Source organism: Neomonachus schauinslandi, chromosome 6 (assembly GCF_002201575.2).
Source record: "Neomonachus schauinslandi chromosome 6, ASM220157v2, whole genome shotgun sequence".
NCBI classification, from domain to species: domain Eukaryota; kingdom Metazoa; phylum Chordata; class Mammalia; order Carnivora; family Phocidae; genus Neomonachus; species Neomonachus schauinslandi.
The window spans coordinates 115,665,175-115,688,482 of record NC_058408.1 but is presented as its reverse complement, the minus strand read 5'-3'; the positions used below and the strand labels follow the sequence as shown (position 1 = coordinate 115,688,482).

General features: G+C 46.6%; 1 protein-coding gene across 3 annotated transcripts in view; it reads left to right on the top strand.

Annotated features, from left to right (window-relative positions):
- The window catches only part of ALOX5 (arachidonate 5-lipoxygenase), an 80,224-nt gene extending 57,603 nt beyond the window's left edge, over positions 1-22,621 (top strand). Inside the window, exons 8-14 of one of the 3 annotated variants that reach the window (XM_044916539.1) lie at positions 17,101-17,304; positions 18,029-18,115; positions 19,677-19,768; positions 20,089-20,210; positions 20,612-20,712; positions 21,061-21,231; positions 22,265-22,621. In XM_044916539.1, the coding sequence (XP_044772474.1) occupies positions 17,101-17,304; positions 18,029-18,115; positions 19,677-19,768; positions 20,089-20,210; positions 20,612-20,712; positions 21,061-21,231; positions 22,265-22,444 (957 nt within the window). In that variant the 3' untranslated portion in view covers positions 22,445-22,621. Of the gene's footprint in view, positions 1-17,100; positions 17,305-18,028; positions 18,116-19,589; positions 19,769-20,088; positions 20,211-20,611; positions 20,713-21,060; positions 21,232-22,264 lie in introns of all 3 variants that reach the window. The other 2 variants (XM_021699719.2, XM_044916540.1) reach the window with 2 other exon arrangements.
- Positions 22,622-23,308: the final 687 nt, after the last annotated feature.

Below are 23,308 nucleotides of genomic sequence, written 5' to 3'. Positions count from 1 at the left end.
TGGTAATGATAGGATGGTGGACCTAGAAAACCTAAGAGACTCATTTTTCAAAAAGCTAGTAGAATTAATATGTGGATTTTGCAATGTGTCTGGATAAACAGACTCCTCAAAGGCACCAATAGCATTTATCCACACTAACAGTATGATGTAATATATAAAATTATTTTATTTTTTTTAAATAATTTTATTTGTTTATTTTAGAGAGTGAGAGAAAGAGAGAGCACGAGCAGGGTGAGGGGCAGAGGGAGAAGCAGACTCCCCGCTGGCAGGGAGCCCCATGTGGGGCTCGATTCCGGAACTCCGGGATCATGACCTGAGCTGAAGGCAGACGCTTAAACGATTGAGCCACCCAGGCTGTAAAATGAAATCTTAACAAGTGCTTTCTTTCATATTGAACAAGAAAAGTTTATATCACAAAAATGTCAGTTCTACCATATTTAATCATATGAATTTAATGCACTTCCAATTAAAATTTCAGTCAGGTTTTCTCTTTTTTTTTTTTTTTTTTTTTGGTAAGGGGTGGGGGAGAGATGACGGTGAGAACACCAAATAAAAGAATTTAAAAATTCATATGGATAAAGAAGTGCTCAAGGATACCCAAAAGTTTTTTGAAAAATTAAAAACAAGGAGGACTTTCCTTGCTCAATATTAAGGAGTACTGTAAGGTCACTGTTCACAGCAGGTGCTACCCATCACAGACAGACTTGGGGGGCGCAGTATATAAAGAGGCCAGAAATAAGCCCAATAAATAAGAATTTAACGTATGAGAATGGTGGTTTCTCAACTCAGTGCAAAGGGATGGAATTTCAGTGATGTAATCACAGCTGCCTTCACAGAAGGAAAAGATTAAATTGAACCCATATGTCATATTATTTACAAAAATAAATGTCAGATGAAGTAAAGATTAAAATATAAAAAAGTAAAAAAGAATTTAGGAGAACAGTGTTTAATATGGGTGCTAAGGAGACTTCTTTTAAAGTAAAAACAGGAAACCAAGAAGTTATAAAGGAAAAGAGAGCATATTGGATTACATAATGTTTTAAAATTAAATGGTAATTAAGAGGGCACATGATGTAATGAGCACTGGATATTATATAAGACTCATGAATCACTGAACTCCACCTCTGAAACTAAAAATGCACTATATGTTAATTGAATTTAAATTTTAAAAAAAACGCAAAGTATAATCCTCTCAAGTTTCTATCTACTACTGGAAGTATTTTATCATGACACTAATGTAAAATATTCAAGTAAATATAAATATAGTAAATTCATATAAAATATATCATGTAAAAAATTAAATGGTATAATACGCCACAAAGGTAAAAGACAAATAATAGATAGGCAATAACTGCTGCACAGGGACAAAGGATGAGTATCTATAATATACACATAGTTGCTTCAAATTGATAAGGAAAAGACAAATATTCCAATAGAAAAATGGGCAGAGAATATGAATAGGGCGGTTGATAGAAGAAACATATGGAAAAAATCAGCATATGGAAAAGTTCTCCAGGTCACTAGTAGTTAAGGAAATGCAAATTAGTTACAATGCGATATCACTTCTGACTCATTAGGTTGGAACCAAAAAAAAAAAAAAGGCCTCCAGCAAGGATGGCGCCTCCCCACCACTTGGCCATGAGCAAGTTCATACTACAATAACTGGACGGGCCCGGGCAGCTCGCGGTCAGTACCTGGGCCTGCACCTGAGCCAGTCCTGCAGCACCTGCCTTGTGAGGTGTGCCTCTGAGGTTCTGGATTGCAGTGGGAGCTCAGAGGGTCCTGCGGGGGCGGGGGGGCGGCTGGCATGGCCAGGGTGATAGGAGTGGCTCAGGGTCATGACTGTTCATCTTTTGAGTACCCACGTCATGGAGCAGCTGTGTCCCAGCTGAAGGAGCATGCAGTGGGGCGCTATCTCCTAGGACAGCCCTTCCGGGCCGGCAGGCTCTCCTCTAGTGCCCGGTCTGTAGAGACCGTAGGGATGCAAGCACTCACAGTAAGGGCATCACAAGCCCTGCTTGTGGTGGGAAAACAAACTTGAAGACCATCTGAAGGCGGTAGAGGACTGATGAAATGAAATCTCTTATGTCTGGATGATGAAGTGTTGCACCACCTTTAAAAGGAATGAACTTGATGTATCACAGCGGACCTGAGGGTTTGCACAATGAGCTAACAAAGCAGAAAGCAAGACACTGGGCAGAGATCATCTCGTCTCATCTATGCAAATGGAACACAGGAAGCGGCTCCCCATCGACAGGACAGGGCCAGTACTTGTGGGCATCGGGGAGTGCAGAAGGACACAGGCTCACCAGTGGGGAACACTGGGATGGACTGGTTGGGAAAGAGGTGAGCAAAAGAAAGAAGAGAAAGACATTATAACAGTGTTTGATTTATGGAAAATTGAACAGGTAAATACGCACATATGCAAAGGAGCTGGATGATGGGATTATTTTTTATTATGCTCTTCTGAAGTGACCAGAATTTTTTTTACAATAAGTTTTCTAATCCGAAACAAAAAACTACTTCGTTAACTAAAACACGAATTAAAAACAAACAAACAAGGTGTTCAGGGCGCATTCTGGAGTCCCACGGTGTCACTGAGCCTGGGCAGGAGTGGGGAGGATGGGAGATGTGTAAGAGGGAAAGGCTCAAGTCAGCATGGCCTTCAAGGGAGAAAGCAAGGGAGAGTCTGGCCCAGGCAGTGAGAGTGAAGAGGAAGGCTGAAGGCAGTGCCCGGGTCCCATCCCAGCTCATCTATTTACCCACCGTGTGACTTGGGAGACCTACACAACCACTCTGAGCCTCAGTTTCCTTCAGTGTAAAATGGCAAGGAATACCTGGCAGGGTGCTGGTGCGGATTCAATGAATCCCCACACAGCAGAGCCATGTTCCAGAGCGTGGCAGGCCACCCATACGTGCTGGGAGACCGGGTGCTGAGGCCAGTGTCTGTGGGGCCAGGCAATTAGTACAGAACGAGTGAAGCTCCAGGGAGGGGTGCAGGCTGTGGGAGGGGTGGGACGGTGGGTAGGGTGGGGTAGCAGGAGAGGTGGAGCCAGTGAAAGGGAAGGGAGTCCATGAGGCGTGGAGTGTGGGAGGGGTACAACCAGAGGGAGGGGCGGGGGTGCTGTTTATTTTTTTAAATTTATTTTATTATGTTATGTTAGTCACCATACATTACATCATTAGTTTTAGATGTAGTGTTCCATGATTCATTGTTTGCTTGTAACACCCAGTGCTCCATGCAGAACGTGCTCTCCTTAATACCCATCATGGGGCTAACACATCCTCCCACCCCCCTCCCCTCTAGAACCCTCAGTTTGTTTCTCAGAGTCCATAGTCTCTCATGGTTTGCCTTGTCCTCCGATTTCCCCCCTTCATTTTTCCCTTCCTACTATCTTTTTTTTTTTTTATAAACATGTAATGTATTTGTTTCAGGGGTACAGGTCTGTGATTCAACAGTCTTACACAATTCACAGCACTCGCCATAGCACATACCCTCTCCAATGTCTATCACCCAGCCACCCCATCCCTCCCACCCCCCAGCACTCCAGCAACCCTCAGTTTGTTTCCTGAGATTAAGAGTCTCTTATGGCTTGTCTCCCTCTCTGGTTTCATCTTGTTTTATTTTTTCCTCTCTTCCCCTGTGATCCTCTGTCTTGTTTCTCAAATTCCTCATACCACTGAGATCATATGGTACTTGTCTTTCTCTGACTTTTTTCGCTTAGCATCATACCCTCTAGTTCCATCCACGTCATAGCAAATGGTAAGATTTTGGGGGTTTTTTTGATGGCTGCATAATATTCCATTGTGTGTGTATACATATATATATATACCACATCTTCTTTATCCATTCATCTGTTGATGGACATCTTGGCTCTTTCCATAGTTTGGCTATTGTGGACATTGTTGCTATAAACATTGGGACGCAGGTGCCCTTCAGATCACTACATTTGTATCTTTGGGGTAAATGCCCAGTAGTGCAATGTCTGGGTCATATGGTAGCTCTATTTTCAACTTTTATTTTTAATTTAATTTAATTTTATTATGTTATGTTAGTCACCATACATTACATCATTAGTTTTTGATGTAGTGATCCATGATTTATTGTTTTCATATAACACCCAGTGCTCCATGCAGTATGTGCCCTCCTTAATACTCATCACTGGGCTAACCCATCCCCCCATCCCCCTCCCCTCTAAAACCCTCAGTTTGTTTCTCAGAGTCCATAATCTCTCATGGTTCATCTCCCCCTCCAATTTCCCCCACTTCATTTTTCCCTTCCTTCTCCTAATGTCTTCCATGCTATTCCTTATGTTCCACAAATGAGTGAAACCATATGATAAATGACTTTCTCTGCTTGACTTATTTCACTTAGCATAATCTCCTCCAGTCCCATCCATGTTGATGTAAAAGTTGGCTATTCATCCTTTCTGATGGTAGAGTAATATTCCATTGTATATATGGACCACATCTTCTTTATCCGTTCATCTGTTGAAGGGCATCTCGGCTCTTTCCCCCACAATTTGGCTTTTGAGGACATTGCTGCTATGAACATTGGGGTGCATATGGCCCTTCTTTTCACTACATCTGTGTCTTTGGAGTAAATACCCAGGAGTGCAATTGCTGGGTCATAGGGTAGCTTTATTTTTAATTTTTTGAGGAACCTCCACACTGTTTTCCAAAGTGGCTGTACCAACTTGCATTCCCACCAACAGTGTAAGAGGGTTCCCCTTTCTCCACAACCTCTCCAACATTTCTTGTTTCTTGCCTTGTCAATTTTTGCCATTCTAACTGGTGTAAGTTGATATCTCAGTGTGGGTCTCAATCTAAATTTCCCTGATGGCTAATGATGATGAATATTTTTTCATGTGTCTGTTAGCCATTTGTATGTCTTCTTTTGAAAAGTGTCTGTTCATGTCTTCTGCCCATTTTTTTATTTCATTATTTGTTTTTTGGGTGTTCAGTTTGAGAAGTTCTTTATACATCTTGGATATCAGCCCCTTTGTCTGTAGTGTCATTTGCAAATATCTTCTCCCATTCTGTGGGTTGCCTCTTTGTTTTGTTGACTGTTTCCTTTGCTGTGCAGAAGCTTTTTATCTTGATGAAGTCCCAAAAGTTCATTTTTGCTTTCGTTTCAGTAGCTTTTGGAGATGTATCTTGAAAGAAGTTGCTGTGGCCGATGTCAGAGAGGTTATTGTCTATGTTCTCCTCTAGGATTTTGATGGATTCCTGTCTCACATTGAGGTCTTTCATCCATTTTGAGTTTATCTTTGCAATGGTGTTAGAGAATGGTCGAGTTTCATTCTTCTGTATATAGCCGTCCAATTTTCCCAGCACCATTTATTGAAGAGACTGTCTTTTTTCCATTGCATGTTTTTTCCTGCTTTGTCAAAGATTATTTGACCATGGAGTTGAGGGTCCATATCTGGGTTCTCTATTCTGTTCCATTGGTCTATATGTCTGTTTTTGTGCCAGTACCATGGTGTCTGGGTGATCACAGCTTTGTAATATAGCTTGAAACCCAGCAACATGATGCCCCCAGCTTTGTTTTTCCTTTTCAACATTTCCTTGGCAATTCGGGGTCTTTTCTGATTCCATACAAATTTTAGGATTGTTTATTCCAGCACTTTGAAAAATGTCATTGGAATTTTGATCAGGATGGCGTTGAAGGTATACATTGCTCTGGGCAGCATAGACACTTTAACAATGTTTATTCTTCCGATCCATGATCATGGGATATTTTTCCATCTTTTTGTGTCTTCTTCAATTTCTTTCATGAGTGTTCTGTAGTTCCTAGAGTATAGATCCTTTACCTCTTTGGTTAGGTTTATTCCAAGGTATCTTATGGTTTTTGTTGCTATTGTAAATGGAATCATTTCTCTAATTTCTCTTTCTACAGTTGCATTGTTAGTGTATAAAAAAGCAACTGATTTCCGTGCATTGATTTTGTATCCTGCCACATTACTGAATTGCTGTATGAGTTCTAGTAATTTGGGGGTGGGGTCTTTTGGATTTTCCACATAAAGTATCATGTCATCTGCAAAGAGAGAGAGTTTGACTTCTTCTTTCCCAATTTGAATAGCTTTTATTTCTTTTTGTTGTCTGATTGCTGTTGCCAGGACTTCTAGTACTATGTTGAATAATAGTGGCAAGAGTGGGCATCCTGGATGTGTTCCTGGTCTTAAGGGAAAAGCTCTCATCTTTTCCCCATTGAGAATGATATTTGCTGTGGGTTTTCATAGATGGATTTTATGAACTTGAGGAATGTTCCCTCTATCCCTATATTCTGAAGAGTTTTAATCAGGAAAGGATGTTGTATTTTGTCAAATGCTTTTTCTGCATCAATTGAGAGGACCGTATGGTTCTACTCTCTCCTCTTATCAATGTGTTCTATCACATTGATTGATTTGCGAATGTTGAACCACCCTTGCATCCCGGGGATAAATCCCACTTGGTCGTGATGGATGATCCTTTTAATGTATTGTTGGATCCTATTAGCTAGGATTTTGTTGAGAATTTTGGCATCCATATGCATCAGGGATATCAGTCTGAAATTCTCCTTTTTGATGGGGTCTTTGCCTGGTTTGGGGATTAAGGTAATGTTGGCCTCATAGAATGAGCCTGGAAGCTTTCCTTCTGTTTCTATTTTTTGAAACAGCTTCAGGAGAATAGGTATTATTTCTTCTTTGAATGTTTGGTAGAATTCCCCAGGGAATCCATCAAGCCCTGGACTCTTGTTTTTTGGGAGGTTTTTGATCACTGCTTCAACCTCGTTACTGGTTATTGGCCTATTCAGGTTGTCAATTTCTTCCTGTTTAAGTCTTGGCAGTTTATAGGTTTCCAGGAAGGGATCCATTGCTTCCAGGTTGCATAATTTATTGGCATATAGTTGTTGATAATAATTTCTAATAATTGTTTCTCTTTCCTTGGTGTTAGTCGTGATCTCTCCCCTTTCATTCATAATTTTATTAATTTGGGTCCTTTCTCTTTTCTTTTGGATAAGTCTGGCCAGTGGTTTATCAATCTTATTCTTTCAAAGAACCAGCTTCTAGTTTCGTTGATCAGATCTACTGTGTTTCTGATTTCTAATTCATTGATCTCTGCTCTAATCTTAATTATTTCTCTTCTAATGCAAGGCTTAGGCATCGTTTGTTGCTTTTTCTCCAGTTCTTTAAGGTGTAGAGTTAGTTGGTGAATTCGGGATTTTTCTATTTTTTTGAGTGAGGCTTGGATGGCTATGTACCTTGGTACCCTTAGTACCACCTTTGCAGTATCCCATAGGTTTTGGACTGATGTGTTTTCGTTCTCATTGGTTTGCATGAATTGTTTAAGTTCTTCTTTGATTTCTTGGTTGACCCAAACATTCTTGAGCAGAGTGGTCTTTAGCTTCCAAGTGTTTGAATTTCTGCCAGATTTTTTCTTGTGATTGAGTTCCAGTTTTAAAGCATTATGGTCTGAGAATATGCAGGGAATAATGTCAATCTTTTGGTATCAGTTGAGACCTGATTTGTGACCCAGTATGTGATCTATTCTGGAGAAAGTTCCATGTGCGCTTGAGAAGAATGAGTATTCTGTTGTTTTAGGGTGGAATGTTCTGTAAATATCTATGAGGTCCATCTGGTCCAGTGTATGATTCAAAGCTCTTGTTTCCTTGTTGATTTTCTGCTTAGATGATCTGTCCATTGCTGAGAGTGGAGTATTGAGGTCTCCTACAATTAACGTATTGTTATCAATATGACACTTTATTTTGGTTAACAGTTGGCTTATGTAGATGGCTGCTCCCATGTTGGGGGCGTAGATACAATTGTTAGATCTTCTTGTTGGATAGACCCTTTAAGAATGATATACTGTCCTTCTGTGTCTCTAACTACAGCCTTAATTTAAAATCTAATTTGTCTGATATAAGAATTGCTACCCCAGCTTTCTTTTGAGGTCCGCTGGCATGGAAGATGGATCTCCATCCCTTCACTTTCAGTCTGGATGTATCTTTAGGTTCAACATGAATCTCTTGTAGACAGCATATGGATGGGTCCTGTCTTTATCCAATCTGCAATGCTGTGCCCTTTTATGGGAGCATTTAGGACGTTCACATTGAGAGTGATTATTGAAAGATATGAATTTATTGTCATCTTGTTGCCTGTGAAGACCTTGTTTTTATAGCTTGTCCCTGTATATTTCTGTTGTATATCATTCTTGGGGTCTTTCTCCTTTTATAGAACCCCCCTTAATATTTCTTGTCAGGTCGGCTTAGTGGTCACATATTCTTTCAGTTGCTGCTGGTCTTGGAAGCTCTGCATCTCTCCATCCATTCTAAATGACAGCCTTGCCGGATAAAGTATTCTTGGCTGCATGTTCTTCTCATTTAGTACCCTGAATATGTCTTGCCAGCCCTTTCTGGCTTGCCAGGTCTCTGTGGATAGGTCTGACGTTATTCTGATGTTCCTCCCTCTGTACGTAAGGAATCTCTTCCCCCTAACTCCCCTTAAGATGGTTTCCTTGGTTCTAAGATTTGCGAGTTTTACTATTACATGCCAGGGTGTTCGCCTGTTTTCCTTGATCTTCGGAGGGGTCCTCTCTGCCTCTAGGACACGAATGTTTGTTTCATTCCCCAGATTAGGGAAGTTCTCAGCTATGATTTGCTCAAATATATCGTCTAGTCCTCTCTCTCTCTCCACCCCCTCCGGATTCCAATAATTCTGACACTGGAATGCTTCATGGTGTCACTTATTTCTCTGATTCTATGTTCATGGCTTCTGAGTTGTTTTTCCCTGGCCTCCTCTTTTCCCTTTTTATCTATTATATTGTCTTCCAGGTCGCTTATTCATTCCTCTGCCTCACTTACCCTAGCTGTTAGATTATCTAGATTGGATTGGATCTCATTGATAGCATTTTTAAGTTCTGCCAATTCAGCTTTCATTTCTGCCCTTAGAGACTGTATGTTGCCATTAATTGATTTCTCCATTCTAGCTATTGTCTTCACAATTGCTAGCCTGAATTTCCATCTCCGACATCTTGGTTATATCTGAATCCATTGGTAAATCTGCGGCATAAATCATAATCTCTGAGTCTTTCCTATTTTTGGGGTTCCTCCTCCTAGTCATTCTGTTGATGTGTGTTTGAGGGAATGTGTAGAATCCAAATTATTGACCACAACCCAAGCAAGATGCACCTGTTTTCTAGGGACCTTGGGATTGCTGGCCTCTTGTTTTCCTAGCCTGTCTTCTGGGGGAGGGGCCTGCCGTGCTGTTACTCAGGCAACCCTGTTTGGGCAGAGTTGCCCTGCCCCCTGGGGGGGGGATGGGCTCATGAAAACCGATTTTGGGGGGCTTTTGTTCTCTGGAGGCTTTCTGCATCTCTTCCGAGAGTCAGAGTAGAAGAGATTGTTTCCAACCCTCTGCCTCAGAGCGGAGAGATCACAGTCTGTTCTTCAGTGAGCTCTCCAGGCCACACTGTCTCTGTTTCTGTCTGTGCTGCTATAAACTTCAGTGTCCTGGCTTGTGTGCCCCTCAGCAGGGCTCCCAGTCCTTGCCTCCAGGTTGGGGCACAGGGGCACGTCTCTGCCCTTTGTGCTTCTAAAACTGCCAGCACCCCCAGTTTGCACACGGCCCCGCCACTCCAGGTTTCAGTCTGGGGGGCTGCCCTAAAGTTCTTTCCCCGCTGCTACCAGTCTGTGAGTCTGTGCCCTGTCCCCAGTACAGGAGGCTGTTGCTCACCAGTGGTGTAGGATCCCCCCCATTCCATTTATCTTCCAATATGTGCTCGTGGAATCATGGCTCCCCGCTTCATACCGCAAAACCAAACACCTGCAATATTCTGTTTGCAGAGATCCAGATCTATCTTCTTACATCTCAGGCTGATTTCGTGGGTGTTCAGAGTGGTCTGGTAGATATTCAGCTCAATTCTGGGGACTGGTTGGAATAGGGTCCCCTACTCCTCTGCCATCTTTTCCTTCCCTCTTATTTCCAACTTTTTGAGGAACCTCCATTCTGTTTTCCAGAGTGGCTGCACCAGCTTGCATTCTCACCAACAGTGTAGGAGGGTTCCCCTTTCTCCACATCCTTGCCAACATCTGTCATTTCCTCACTTGTTAATTTTAGCAATTCTGAGTGGTGTGAGGTGGTATCTCATTGAGGTTTTGATTTGGATTTCCCTGATGCTGAGTGATGTTGAACACTTTTTCATGTGTCTTTTGTCCATTTCGATGTCTTCTTTGCAGAAATGTCTGTTCATGTCTTCTGCCCATTTCCTGATTGCATTATTTGTTCTTTGGGTGTTGAGTTTGATAAGTTCTTTATAGATTTTGGATACTAGACCTTTATCTGATATGTCATTTGCAAATATCTTCTCCCATTCTGTCAGTTATCTTTTGGTTTTGTTGACTGTTTCCTTTGCTGTGCAAAAGCTTTGTATCTTGATGAAGTCCCAATAGTTCATTTTTGCCCTGGCTTCCCTTGCCTTTGGCGATGTGTCTAAGAAGAAGTTGCTGCAGCTGAGGTCGAAGAGGTTGTTGCATGTGTTCTCCTCAAGGATTTTGATGGATTCCTGTCTCACCTTTAGGTCTTTCATCCATTTTGAGTCTATTTTTGTGTGTGGTGTAAGGAAATGGTCCAGTTTCATTCTTCTGCATGTGGCTGTCCAATTTCCCCAACACCATTTGTTGAAGAGACTCTTTTTTCCACTGGACATTCTTCCTGCTTTGTTGAAGATTAGTTGACCATAGAGTTGAGGGTCCATTTCTGGGCTGCCTATTCTGTTCCATTGATCTTTGTGTCTGTTTTTGTGCCAGAACCATACTGTCTTGATGATTACAGCTTTGTAATAGAGCTTGAAGTCCAGAATTGTGATGCCGCCAGCTTTGCTTTTCTTTTTCAACATTCCTCTGGCTATGCGGGGTCTTTTCTGGTTCCATACAAATTTTAGGATTGTTTGTTCCATTTCTTTGAAAAAAGTGGATGGTATTTTGATAGGGATTGCATTGAATGTGTAGATTGCTCTAGGTAGCATTGACATCTTCACAATATTTGTTCTTCCAATCCATGAGCATGGGACTTTTTTCCATTTCTTTGTGTCTTCCTCAATTTCTTTCATGAGTATTTTATAGTTTTCTGAGTACAGATCCTTTGCCTCTTTGGTTAGATTTATTCCTAGGTATCTTATGGTTTTGGGTGCAATTGTAAATGGGATCGACTCCTTAATTTCTCTTTCTTCTGTCTTGTTGTTGGTGTATAGAAATGCCACTGATTTCTGTGCATTGATTTTATATCCTGCCAGTTGACTGAATTCCTGTATGAGTTCTAGCAGTTTTGGGGTGGAGTCTTTTGGGTTTTCCACATAAGGTATCATATCATCTGCAAAGAGTGAGAGTTTGACTTCTTCTTTGCTGATTCGGATACCTTTTATTTCTTTTTGTTGTCTGATTGCTGAGGCTAGGACTTCTAGTACTATGTTGAACAATAGTGGTGAGAGTGGGCATCCTTGACGGGTTCCTGATCTTAAGGGAAATTATCTCATCTTTCCCCATTGAGGATATTTGCTGTGGGTTTTTCATAGATGGCTTTTATGATATTGAGGTATGTACCCTCTATCCCTATACTCTGAAGAGTTGTATTCAAGAAAGGATGCTGTACTTTGTCAAATGCTTTTTTTGCATCTATTGAGAGTGTCATATGGTTCTTGTTCTTTCTTTTATTAATGTACTGTATCACATTGATTGATTTGTGGATGTTGAACCAACCTTGCAGCCCAGGAATAAATCCCACATGGTCATGGTGAATAATCCTTTCTATGTACTGTTGGATCCTATTGGCTGGTATTTTGCTGAGCATTTTTGCATCCATGTTCATCAGGGATACTGGTCTGTAGTTCTCCTTTTTGATGGGGTCTTTGTCTGGTTTTGGGATTAAGGTAATGCTGGCCTCATAAAACGAGTTTGGAAGTTTTCGTTCCATTTCTATTTTTTGGAACAGTTTCAGAAGAATAGGTATTAATTCTTCTTGAAATGTTTGGTAGAATTCCCCTGGGAAGCCATCTGGCCCTGGGCTCTTGTTTGTTGGGAGATTTATGATGACTGCTTCAATTTCCTTACTGGTTTTGGGTCTGTTCAGGTTTTCTATTTCTTCCTGGTTCAGTTTTGGTAGATTATAGGTCTCTAGGAATGCATCCATTTCTTCCAGACTGTCTAATTTGCTGGCATATAGTTGCTCATAATATGTTCTTATAATTGTATTTCTTTGGTGTTGGTTGTGATCTCCTCTTTCATTCATGATTTTATTTATTTGGGTCCTTTCTCTTTTCTTTTTGATATGTCTGGCCAGGGGTTTATCAATCTTATTAATTCTTTCAAGGAACCAGCTCCTAGTTTCGTTGATCTGTTCTACTGTTCTTTTGGTTTCTATTTCATTGATTTCTGCTCTGATCTTTATTATTTCTCTTCTCCTGCTGGGTTTAGGCTTTATTTGCTGTTCTCTCTCCAGCTCCTTTAGGTGTAGGGTTAGGTTGTGTATTTGAGACCTTTCTTGTTTCTTGAGAAAGGCTTGTATTGCTATATACTTTCCTCTTAGGACAACCTTTCCTGCATCCCAAAGATTTTGAGCAGCTGTGTTTTCATTTTCATTTGTTTCCATGAATTTTTTTAATTCTTCTTTAATTTCCTGGTTGACCCATTCATTCTTTAGTAGGATGCTCTTTAGCCTCCATGGATTTGAGTTCTTTCCGACTTTCCTCTTGTGATTAAGTTCTAGTGTCAAAGCATTGTGGTCAGAAAATATACTGGGAATGATCCCAGTCTTATGGTACTGGTTGAGACCTGATTTGTGACCTAGGATGTGATCTATTCTGGAGAATGTTCCATGGGCACTAGAGAAGAATGTGTATTCTGTTGCGTTGGGATAGAATGTTCTGAATATATCTGTGAAGTCCATTTGGTCCAGTGTGTCATTTAAAGCCTTTATTTCCTTGTTGATATTTTGCTCAGATGATCTCTCCATTTCAGTGAGGGGGGTGTTAAAGTCCCCTACTATTATTGTATTGTTGTCAATGTGTTTCTTTGATTTTGTTATTAATTGGCTTATATAGTTGGCTGCTCCCATGTTAGGGCCATAGATATTTACAATTGTTAGATCTTCTTGTTGGATAGACCCTTTAAGTAGGAATGTAATGTCCTTCCTCATCTCTTATTATAGTCTTTGATTTAAAATCTAATTCATCTGTTATAAGGATTTCCACCCCAGCTTTCTTTTGGTGTCCATTAGCATGGTAAATGGTTTTCCACCCCCTCACTTTCAATCTGGAGGTGTCTTTGGGTCTAAAATGAGTCTCTTGCAGACAGCATATCGATGGGTCTTGTTTTTTTATCCAATCTGATAGCCTGTGTCTTTTGATTGGGGCATTTAGCCCATTTACATTCAGGGTAATTATTGAAAGATATGAATTTAGTGCCATTATATTGCCTGTAAGGTGACTGTTACTGTATATTGTCTGTGTTCCTTTCTGGTCTATGTTGCTTTTAGGCTCTCTCTTTTCTTAGAGGACCCCTTTTAATATTTCTTGTAGGGCTGATTTGGTATTCACAAATTCTTTTAGTTTTTGTTTGTCCTAGAAGCTTTTTATCTCTCCTTCTATTTTCAGTGACAGCCTAGCTGGATATTCTTGGCTGCATATTTTTCTCGTTTAGTGCTCTGACTATATCATGCCAGTCCTTTCTGGCCTGCCAGGTTTCTGTGGATAGGTCTGCTGCCAATCTAATGTTTCTACAGTTGTAGGTTACAGACCTCTTTTCCCAAGCTGCTTTCAGGATTTTCTCTTATCTCTGAGACTTGTAAGTTTTACTCTTAGACGTTGACCTATTTTTATTGATTTTGAGGGCGGTTCTCTGTGCCTCCTGGATTTTGATGCCTGTTTCCTTCCCCAAATTAGGGACGTTCTCTGCTATAATTTGCTCCAATATACCTTCTGCCCCTCTCTCTCTTTCTTCTTCTTCTTCTGGGATCCCAATTATCCTAATGTTGTTTCATCTTATGGTATCACTTATCTCTTGAATTCTGCCCTCGTGATCCAGTAGTTGTTTATCTCTCTTTTTCTCAGCTTCTTTATTCTCCATCATTTGGTCTTCTATATCACTAATTCTCTCTTCTGCCTCATTTATCCTAGCAGTTAGAGCCTCCATTTTTTATTGCACCTCATTAATAGCCTTTTTTATTTTGACTTGGTTACATTTTAGTTCTTTTATTTCTCCAGAAAGGGATTCTCTACTATCTTCCATGCTTTTTTCAAGCCCAGCTAGTATCTTTAAAATCGTCATTCTGAACTCTAGTTCCGACATCTTACTAATGTCCATATTGATTAGGTCCCTGGCAGTCGGTACTGCCTCTTGTTTTTTTTTTTTTGAGGTGTTTTTCTGTCTTGTCATTTTTGTCCAGAGGTGAATAGATGAATGAGAGAACAAAATGCTAACAGGGTAACAACAACCCCAGAAAAATATACACTAAACAAATCAGAAGAGACCCAAAACCAGGGAGAAAAGAAAGGGAAAAAAAATGATCAGGCTGGTAAATACAACAGAGCCACACTAGATTTTGGGTGTATTTTGGTCTGTTAGAAAAAACTGCCTCCCAAAATTTGAAAGAAAGAAAAACTTATATATATACAAAAATAAGGGTAAACATGATAAACGGATGGCATATGACTGTAAAGATGAAAATTAAGGATTTTTAAAAAGGAACTGATAAGGTAAGAAGTTGGTTGAAAAAATTTTTTAAAAAGGTGGGGGGAGAGAATGATCAGGCGGGAGACTAGAACAAAGCCATACACTAGATTTAGGGTATATTTTGGTCCGTTAGAAGACACTGTATCTGGAAATTTTAAAGAAAGAAAAACTTATATATATACAAAAAATAAGGTTAAATACATGAAGAGATAGAATATGACTGTAAAATGAAAATTAAAAAAGATTTTTTTTTTAAAGATTTTATTTATTTATTTGACAGAGAAAGACACAGCGAGAGAGGGTACACAAATGGGGAGTGGGAGAGTGAGAAGCAGACTCCCTGCCGAGCAGGGAGCCCGATGAGGGACTCGATCCCGGGACTCCAGGATCATGACCTGAGCTGAAGGCAGTCGCTTAACCAACTGAGCCACCCAGGCACCCAAAGATTTTAAAAAAGGAATTGATAAGATGTTGGCTGAAAAAGAAGAAAAATTCGAAAAAAATAAAGAAAATTTAAACAATTAACTTTGAAAGACTGAAGAATCAGGGAGAAAAACCCATGAATTCTATGTGCAGTATTCCCCTGGCGCTGGAGTTCTGCCGTTCTCATTGATGGGTAAACTTGGTCTTGACTGGCTGTTCTTGCTGATCTTCTGGGTGAGGGGCCTGTTGCCGTGGTTCCCAAATGTCTTTGCCGGAGGCAGAATTGCCCCACCCCTGCCTGGTCCAGGCTAAGTAATCTGCTTGGGTTTGCTCTCGGGAGCTTTTGTTCCCTGCAAGCTCTCCGTACAGCTTTGGAGGAGGAGAGTGAAAATGGCGGCCTCCCAATCTCTGCCCTGGAGGAGCCGAGAACTCGGGGGCCCCACTTCTCAGTGTGCCCCAGGGAAAAGTAGTCAATCACTCCCATCTCCCCAGTCTCTGGCCACACTCCATGCTCACCCGGCCTGTGACCGAGCATTTCTATCTCTGGGCCCCGACACCATGTGGAGTCTCCAAACCCAGCAGATCCCTGCGGTGCGCTCCCGCGCCACTCCTCCCGGGGGAGGAAGGGGAGTCTCCCCGGATCTGCCGCTTGTTGGGTCCCTGCTGGAGGAGGAGTGGCCCAACTGTGCCACGGATCACGGTTTATGGCAACCCCGAGCTGAGAGCCCACACCTCGGCTCCGTCTCTGCAGCTGGCTTCCCCGCTCTGATCCCTGGGAGCTCTGCCGCACTCAGGCACCCCAGGTCTTTCTGTGACCCCGAGGGTCCTGAGACCACACTGTCTCGCGAGGGTTCCACCCCCTGCTTAGCCACTGGAGTGACGTCCCTCAGCAGAGCCAACTTCTAAAAGTTCCGATTTTGTGCTCCGCTGCTCTATCACTTGCCAAAAGCGGCCGATGGAGCCCCCCTCCCCCACCGTCTATCCTCCCGAATATCGCCTCGGATTCACTTCTCCACACGTCCTACCTTCCAGAAAGTGGTCGCTTTTCTGTTCAGAGAGTTGTTGCTATTCTTTTCTTCGATCTCCTGTTGAGTTCATAGGTGTTCAGAATGGTTTCTAGCCATTCTAGAACCCATTCTAGCCATTCTAGATGGTATCCCTATCTAGCCGAATTCCTGGGACCAGACGAAATCCAGGTCTCCTACTCCTCCGCCATCTTGCTCCTCCCCAAGAGGTAACTGGTTTTAAGGAGGAGATTGACATAATGTGAATTGCATTTTAGAAATAAAAAAGTCACCTTGGCTTCAGTGTGGAGTTGAAACTGGAAAGGGGAAGGCAAGCCTGGTCTCTCTGACAGGAGGCAACCGGCTACAGGTCTGGGCTCAAATGACAGGGACCTAGGCCACTGCATCCTGAGGACCTAGAGCCCTGGGAACTGGAGGAGCTAGTCAAGGGCAAGAAGGGAAGCCAGGTGAACCAGCCGGCACCTGGGGACAGCAACATTTAAGGGAAGAACAGAGGAAGGGAACATCCGGGACATGGAAAAGCAGCAGTCGGAGCAGTGGGCAGAACCCAGGAGGGCGCGAGCGGGCAAGGGAGGTGAGAAAGATGGGGGCATGAGTAGTAGAGCAGAGCAACATGCTCTAAGCACCTAACCTGCTCCTTGCTGGTGTTTTTGGGCCATCTTAGTCACTTGCCTTCACTCTGGGAGGTAAGTAAAGAGTGTGGCAGGTGGTGGACCCGGAGCTCAGAGAGGCTCAGTAAGGTGTCCAGCATCCTACAGCTAGTACATGTTGTCCCTGGGGTGGGAAATGTAAACCCTGGGCCCTCTGCCCTCCTCCACGATCCCCTCATGACTCCACGACCACTGTTTAAGAAATTTGGATTCTTCTGGAATTTCCTAAGAGGCCAGGCTCTCCTACAGCTATACAGAACAAAGTATTGCCATGTATTTTCTTTCTCCATTGTATTAGCTCAACCAAATCCCAGGAGATGAAAACCCGATTTTTCTCCCTTCGGATGCAAAATATGACTGGCTTCTGGCCAAAATCTGGGTGCGCTCCAGTGACTTCCACGTCCACCAGACCATCACCCACCTTCTGCGCACACACCTGGTATCTGAGGTTTTTGGCATTGCCCTGTACCGCCAGCTGCCCGCTGTGCACCCCATTTTCAAGGTACAGCAAGCTACCGCCTCAGCCGGTGGAGGAGGGCACTGGCATATGGGGGGCGGAGGGAGGGAGGCGGGGCACTGACACCCCCACAGGGCTGGGGCCGGGAGTAGCCAGCAGAGAGGGGCCCTTGGAGAGATGCCCAGGAGGCGGTACTACAGCTCTGTGCCTGTGGGTTCCTGAGGACACGAGGCCTGGGCCTGAGACAGGCCCTGGCTGGCCTGGGAGCAGAGTTTGAAGAGGCAAATGAGGTCAGTGTGACCCTTGTCTGATCCCAGGCGCCACCATCACTGCCCTTCTCTCTTCCTGAATCCTACTGGCACTGACCGCCGGGGTGATGCAGGCTCAAGACACCTCTCTGGGCCTGTTTGCCTATCTGTGCAGCAGGGAGCCAAGAGTACACCTGCCTCAGAGGATTATTGGCAGGACCCAAACAGTTCACAAATGCAGAGAGTTGAAAACAGTACCTAGCACATAGTTCAGCTCTGTGTAAGTGCTGGCTATTATCATTTTCATCTTCACGTCACTAAGCGTCAAAGCTGCGGTCCCCAGGCCCCAGCAGCTCCCCTGACCTGCACTTCCTCCCTCAGCCCTGGCATCAGCCCTCCTCAGTGGACTGGGGTGTGGGGTGCTGGGGGTCTCCGGGGGCACGTGGGGGGGTGGAGACCTGGTCGGGAGGCCTAGCCAGGCCTTCTTTGAGGCCTTCTCCTGCTCTCCCCCCGCCCCCCAGCTTCTGGTGGCACACGTGCGGTTCACCATCGCCATCAACACCAAGGCCCGCGAGCAGCTCATCTGCGAGTACGGCCTCTTTGACAAGGTGGGCACCTCCCGTCCAGCTCTGCAGGGCCCCACTGCTCCAAACCTCCACCCCCCAGGCCAGGTGTCCTCTCAGGAGCAAGGCCTCGAGGCACTAGGGTGGCGGTGCATGCCTGGGACGGGTGGGAGGCTGGAGGCGCTCAGACTGAAGGCTCCCCAGGCCCTCTGGCCAGGCTCTGGCCCCTTCCCCACCAGTGACCCCTCCCCTCCCGAGTGCACTGCCTGCTTCTCAGCACTTCTCGGGGCCTGTGTCGCCCTGTAGCCTCGTCCTGCTCTTTCCCCCATCCTCTGGCCTGTGGCTGTAGATCCTGCCTCCCCTCCGGTCTGCTGCCCTCACGGAGCACCACCTCCCGCCCTCGGTGCTCCTGGGCCAACGCTCCCACCCCACGCTCCCCTCGGCTGGGCCGAAACCCTACCCGTCCCTCACGTTCTCCCAGGCAGCACCTTGCCCCTTCCGACCCCCTGCAGCCTTACCAAGCCTGGACCCTCCCAGCAGCCCTTGCCCCACCCTTATTCCTCTCCCACCTCCCCTTAGTGAGGCAGTCAGCTCATCAGTAAGGCTGAGCCCCAGTTTGGGTTGCAAATGACAAAACCCAAGTCAAACCGGCTGAAGCTGGAAAAGAAGTGTATTATCTCAAAACCCTGTACATAATAGAGGGGGCTCCCAACTCCTCCCAAAATGGACCCAGGGGCTCAAATAATGGCCCCAGGGGACAGAGACACTGGCTGGCACTCTTCCACTCTTTAAACTGTGTGGGCCCCATTCTCCCAGTCAGGCTCTGTGGACAGGCTCTCCCCCGTGGGAGGGGGAGTGGGACCTCATCATAGGGAGCTCCAGGCTCGTGTTCCCACACGATGACTGTCCACTCCCATCCAAATAGAAAGTCCAGGGAGCAGCTCCCATCACTCCAGCTTGGGTCAAACGGCCCTGTGCACCGACTTGTGGCACCCCAGTCCCCAAGTTCTCCTTTAAAGGTTCTGTAGTGGCTCAGCCACCGTGTGTGCTGGGATGAGGACCAGGATCCCTCCTTGTGCATCTCTCCAGCCCTCACCTAAGCAAACGCAGGCCCTCCGAAGAGTTGTGTGTGTGGTCCTGGGGGCTAGTATCTGCCCCTTTCTTGAGCCCAAAACTCAGGTCACTGAGAGCAGTGCTGGTGCTCCCGGCAGCCTGTGCTCAGAACGAGCGCCCGCCCTCCTGCCGCCGCCCCCAGTCCCTGCACACACCCCTTCCGCTGCAATCCCCTGCATTATTAGATCGGGCCTTTCTAACCTCCTCACTGGGCTGCCCTGGGTATTCTCAGAATTAAGCATCCCTCCTACCCCACCTCCTAAACCCCCGGGACATGGGCTTGCCCATCCGCAAGCCTGGCCCCCCCCAGTATCCTTTCACAGTTTCTCATGGTGAGCTCTGGGTGAGAAGGCTGGCGAGGGGTGGCCAGCCTCAGCTCACGGTGCTCTCTCCCCTCCCACTCAAGGCCAACGCCACAGGGGGCGGTGGGCACGTGCAGATGGTGCAGAGGGCCATGCAGGACCTGACCTACACCTCCCTGTGCTTCCCTGAGGCCATCAAAGCTCGGGGAATGGACAGCACAGAGGACATTCCCTACTACTTCTACCGGGACGACGGGCTCCTGGTGTGGGAGGCCATCAAGACGTGAGTGCCCGCTGGGGCTATGGGACCTGCTCTGTGCAGAATGAGAGGAGCTCCTGGAGGAGGAGAGGACCGGGGTATTGACAGGCCGGGCCAGGGGCCTGGACCACTGACTCTGTGGGCCACGGCATGGCTCCGTTGTCAGGGCCCAGAAAGAGAGAGGAAGGTATGTGGGTGGGAGTGGGGGTGAGTGACCCGAGTCTGGACATTAAGAAGTAAGTCACAGGGTCACCACTGGAGCTCTGCCCTGGGGCCCAGGGGCCCGGCCCTGCAAACCCTGGCCAGGTCACCCGCTCCTAGCTGGGCCCCTCCTCCTGAGCCAGGTTCACAGCTGAGGTGGTAGGCATCTACTACAAGAGTGACCAGGTGGTGGTAGAGGACCAGGAGCTGCAAGACTTCGTGAAGGATGTGTATGTGTACGGCATGCGGGGCAAGAAGACCTCAGGTACAGACCGCCTCCGGCTCTCCTCCTGGCTGTCTCTTCTGCTCTTCCCTGCACCTCTGACTTTCCTTGGACAGCGCTGGCCCATGGCGTCCACCTTAGCGCCTGGTGCTGGGGCCACAGCCCCCAAGGGACCCCTGCTCACCAGTATGTCTCATGGGGACACCTTAGGGACTTTCTGCAGCCACTGAGAACCAGGGTCAGAAACATCAGGAACACTGGGGCCAAGCTGCTGTCCCCTCCTAGTGTCTTACCCATGCCTGGGCCCCCTAAGCCCTTGTGTGGGGGAACTCAGGGACTGGGGGAGGTTCAGGGGGAGGGTGCCTGTGGGTCATCGGCCCACTGCCTCCCCCCCCCCCCACCCCTGGGGTCAGGGCCTCAGCCAGTCCCTGGCTCTGCCCTAGGTTTCCCCAAGTCCGTCAAGACCAGAGAGAAGCTGTCAGAGTACCTAACGGTAGTGATCTTCACAGCCTCAGCCCAGCATGCAGCGGTGAACTTTGGCCAGGTGGGCAAAGGCAGGGTGGGTCCTCTGGGTGGGAAATCGCCAGTCACCTTGACTGCTGCTGATGGGCCCAGACAGGGCCGCCCCTCTTTCTAGTCTTCTGGGGCTGGTCTCAGGCAGCCTCGGGGCCAGAAGCTGGATGTTCCCTGAGTGTATTCTGCTCACTAAGCCGAGGGCGCCAGCCAGAGAGGGGGCCTGTGGACTGGCCCTGCTGGAGGAGGTGATGGGAAGGAGGGTGAGAGGCGTCGGGATGGGTGCTCGGTCTGCGGGGCAGGTACGGGCCTGGCCCGCTGCAGGTGGGTGGCAGCTGGCTGAGGAGGTGCGCACCCATGCCTGTGGCTGTCCCTGCAGTATGACTGGTGCTCCTGGATCCCCAATGCCCCCCCAACCATGCGGGCCCCCCCACCAACAGCCAAGGGAGTGGTCACCATCGAGCAGATCGTGGATATGCTGCCAGACCGTGGCCGCTCCTGCTGGCATCTGGGCGCAGTGTGGGCACTAAGCCAGTTCCAAGAAAATGAGGTGAGCAGGGGAGACATTCTGCCCCCTCTAGGGGGCAGGTCGCCTGGATTTAACCCATTTTTCCATCTCAGGGCTTTGTGATTAAGAGCTTAGGCTGGACACCTGCTCTCCGGGAATCTTGACTTCTGAGGCTGGGGGTGCCCAGGATGTGCCTGGATGGAGCTCGGGGCAGGGGGTGGGGGTTGGCAGGAGAGCACAGGGACTCTGCTCCACCGGTGACTACCCAGAGGGGACGACTAAGAGTTCCTGGGGATCCTGCCAGACATTCCCATGCACATACACCTAATGAACCTAATGTCAAAGCTGGGTATCTCAGTATCTCAGACACAACCCCATGAAATTAGCTCAGTGTCGCACAGAATGACTACCAGTTCAGCCAGCTCCAGACTCGCGGGCATTTTAGGGGGCACTGAGGTTGCTTTGGGGACTCTGCTGATGTGTGGGTCCCTCACGAACATCTTTGTATATGTGTCTTTGCACATGTGTTCAGTAGGGCCAGATGACACGTTCCTAGTAGAGGAATTTCTGGGTCAGAGAATGTTGAGACTGATCTGTCCTCCACAAACTAATCCCAAATCCCACCCTTTCCAGCCCTGGGTATGAAACCTGCCAATTTTAACAATCCAGTAATTTTTAAAAAGATAGACCTAGTTTTAACCTGCAGACATCTGTGTGAGTGTGGAAATGAGCACAGCACCCCAACAGGGTCCGGCTGTGGCTGTCCTGGGCTGGGGAGGCTAGCGCCGGCCCCCAGAGCCCAGACGGGAAGGCAGGAGTGCGGCAGAGGACGGGGCCCAGCGGGACCCCCTTCACCTGCACCATCACATGCGCAGGGCAGCTATTTCTCCCATTTATCTGAGGCCCGAGACCAGGGGCATTCTTGGGGTCTTCTCAGCAGGGGGTGGAGAGGGGGAAATGAGCACATGCTGCCTCGCTCACTTCCCAAGGGATGGTCTCTGGGGGTGAGACAAGGCCTATCAGTTTACATCACCTCGGCAAAGATTAACCTGTCCGTCTATGTCCGGGCCCTTAGCTATTCCTGGGTACGTACCCAGAAGAGCATTTCACTGAGAAGCCTGTAAAAGAGGCCATGGCCCGATTCCGCAAGAACCTTGACACCATCGTCAGCGTGATTGCTGAGCGCAACAAGAACAAGAAGCTGCCATATTACTACTTGTCCCCAGACCGGATTCCCAACAGCGTAGCCATCTAAGTGGCCACCTGAGTCAGTCTCACATGCACACGGTCAGCTGCTCACAGGCGGGCTCAGCACCCAGACTCCAGGCTGCCCGGGTGGGCGGGCTCACGGGGGCCCCGGGGCAGGACCTCCTGGCAGCTTGCTCTCCTGAGGCTGCCTCGGTTCCTCAGGCCCCAGGCTGACTGGCTTCAAACCAAAGGCTGCCCAGGTTGGGCCATGTTATGCCTCAGCTTCAGTGCATTTTCCAGTCTGTTCCTCAGTGCATTTTCCAGTCTGTTCCTCAGTGCATTTTCCAGTCTGTTCCTCAATCTTTAGTGAATCCCATACTTTGATCCAAGTGGGTACACTGCAGGGACCCGTCCTACACAGAGCAGGACGATGTCGCTTCCTGCCCTACGCCTCGCTCAGTGCTTCCACACCAGGCAGGAGCAAGAAGTCAGGAAAACTGATAGATGTTTGTTCTTGTTGGGAGGCATGGAATGATTATTTTCTATTTATGCTTCGTCCAATTTCTTGCATATAGTAAGGGCCCAAATAAATCCTTGTTGAATGAAGAATTGGTTGTCATAAAAATAAAGGCATGCATTTAAAACAAGTTTCTGTCCACGTTATGTTCCCATCACCCCAAACAGCACATCCCCTCTCCCCACAAAAAAGCCATGATCACTGTGATTCCATTGGACAAAAGCTCCCCCCACCCCACCCCCCCACACACACAAACCCCAGTCTAGATAGAAGGTGGTTTTCCCTCTTTGTTGCTCAGAAAGCTACTTTATCTTCAGAACATATCCCAAATATCATCCACCCCAGGGAGGCATCTTTGATTCTCATCTCTCCCCCCCCCCCCCCCCCCCCCCCCCCCCCCCCCCCCCCCCCCCC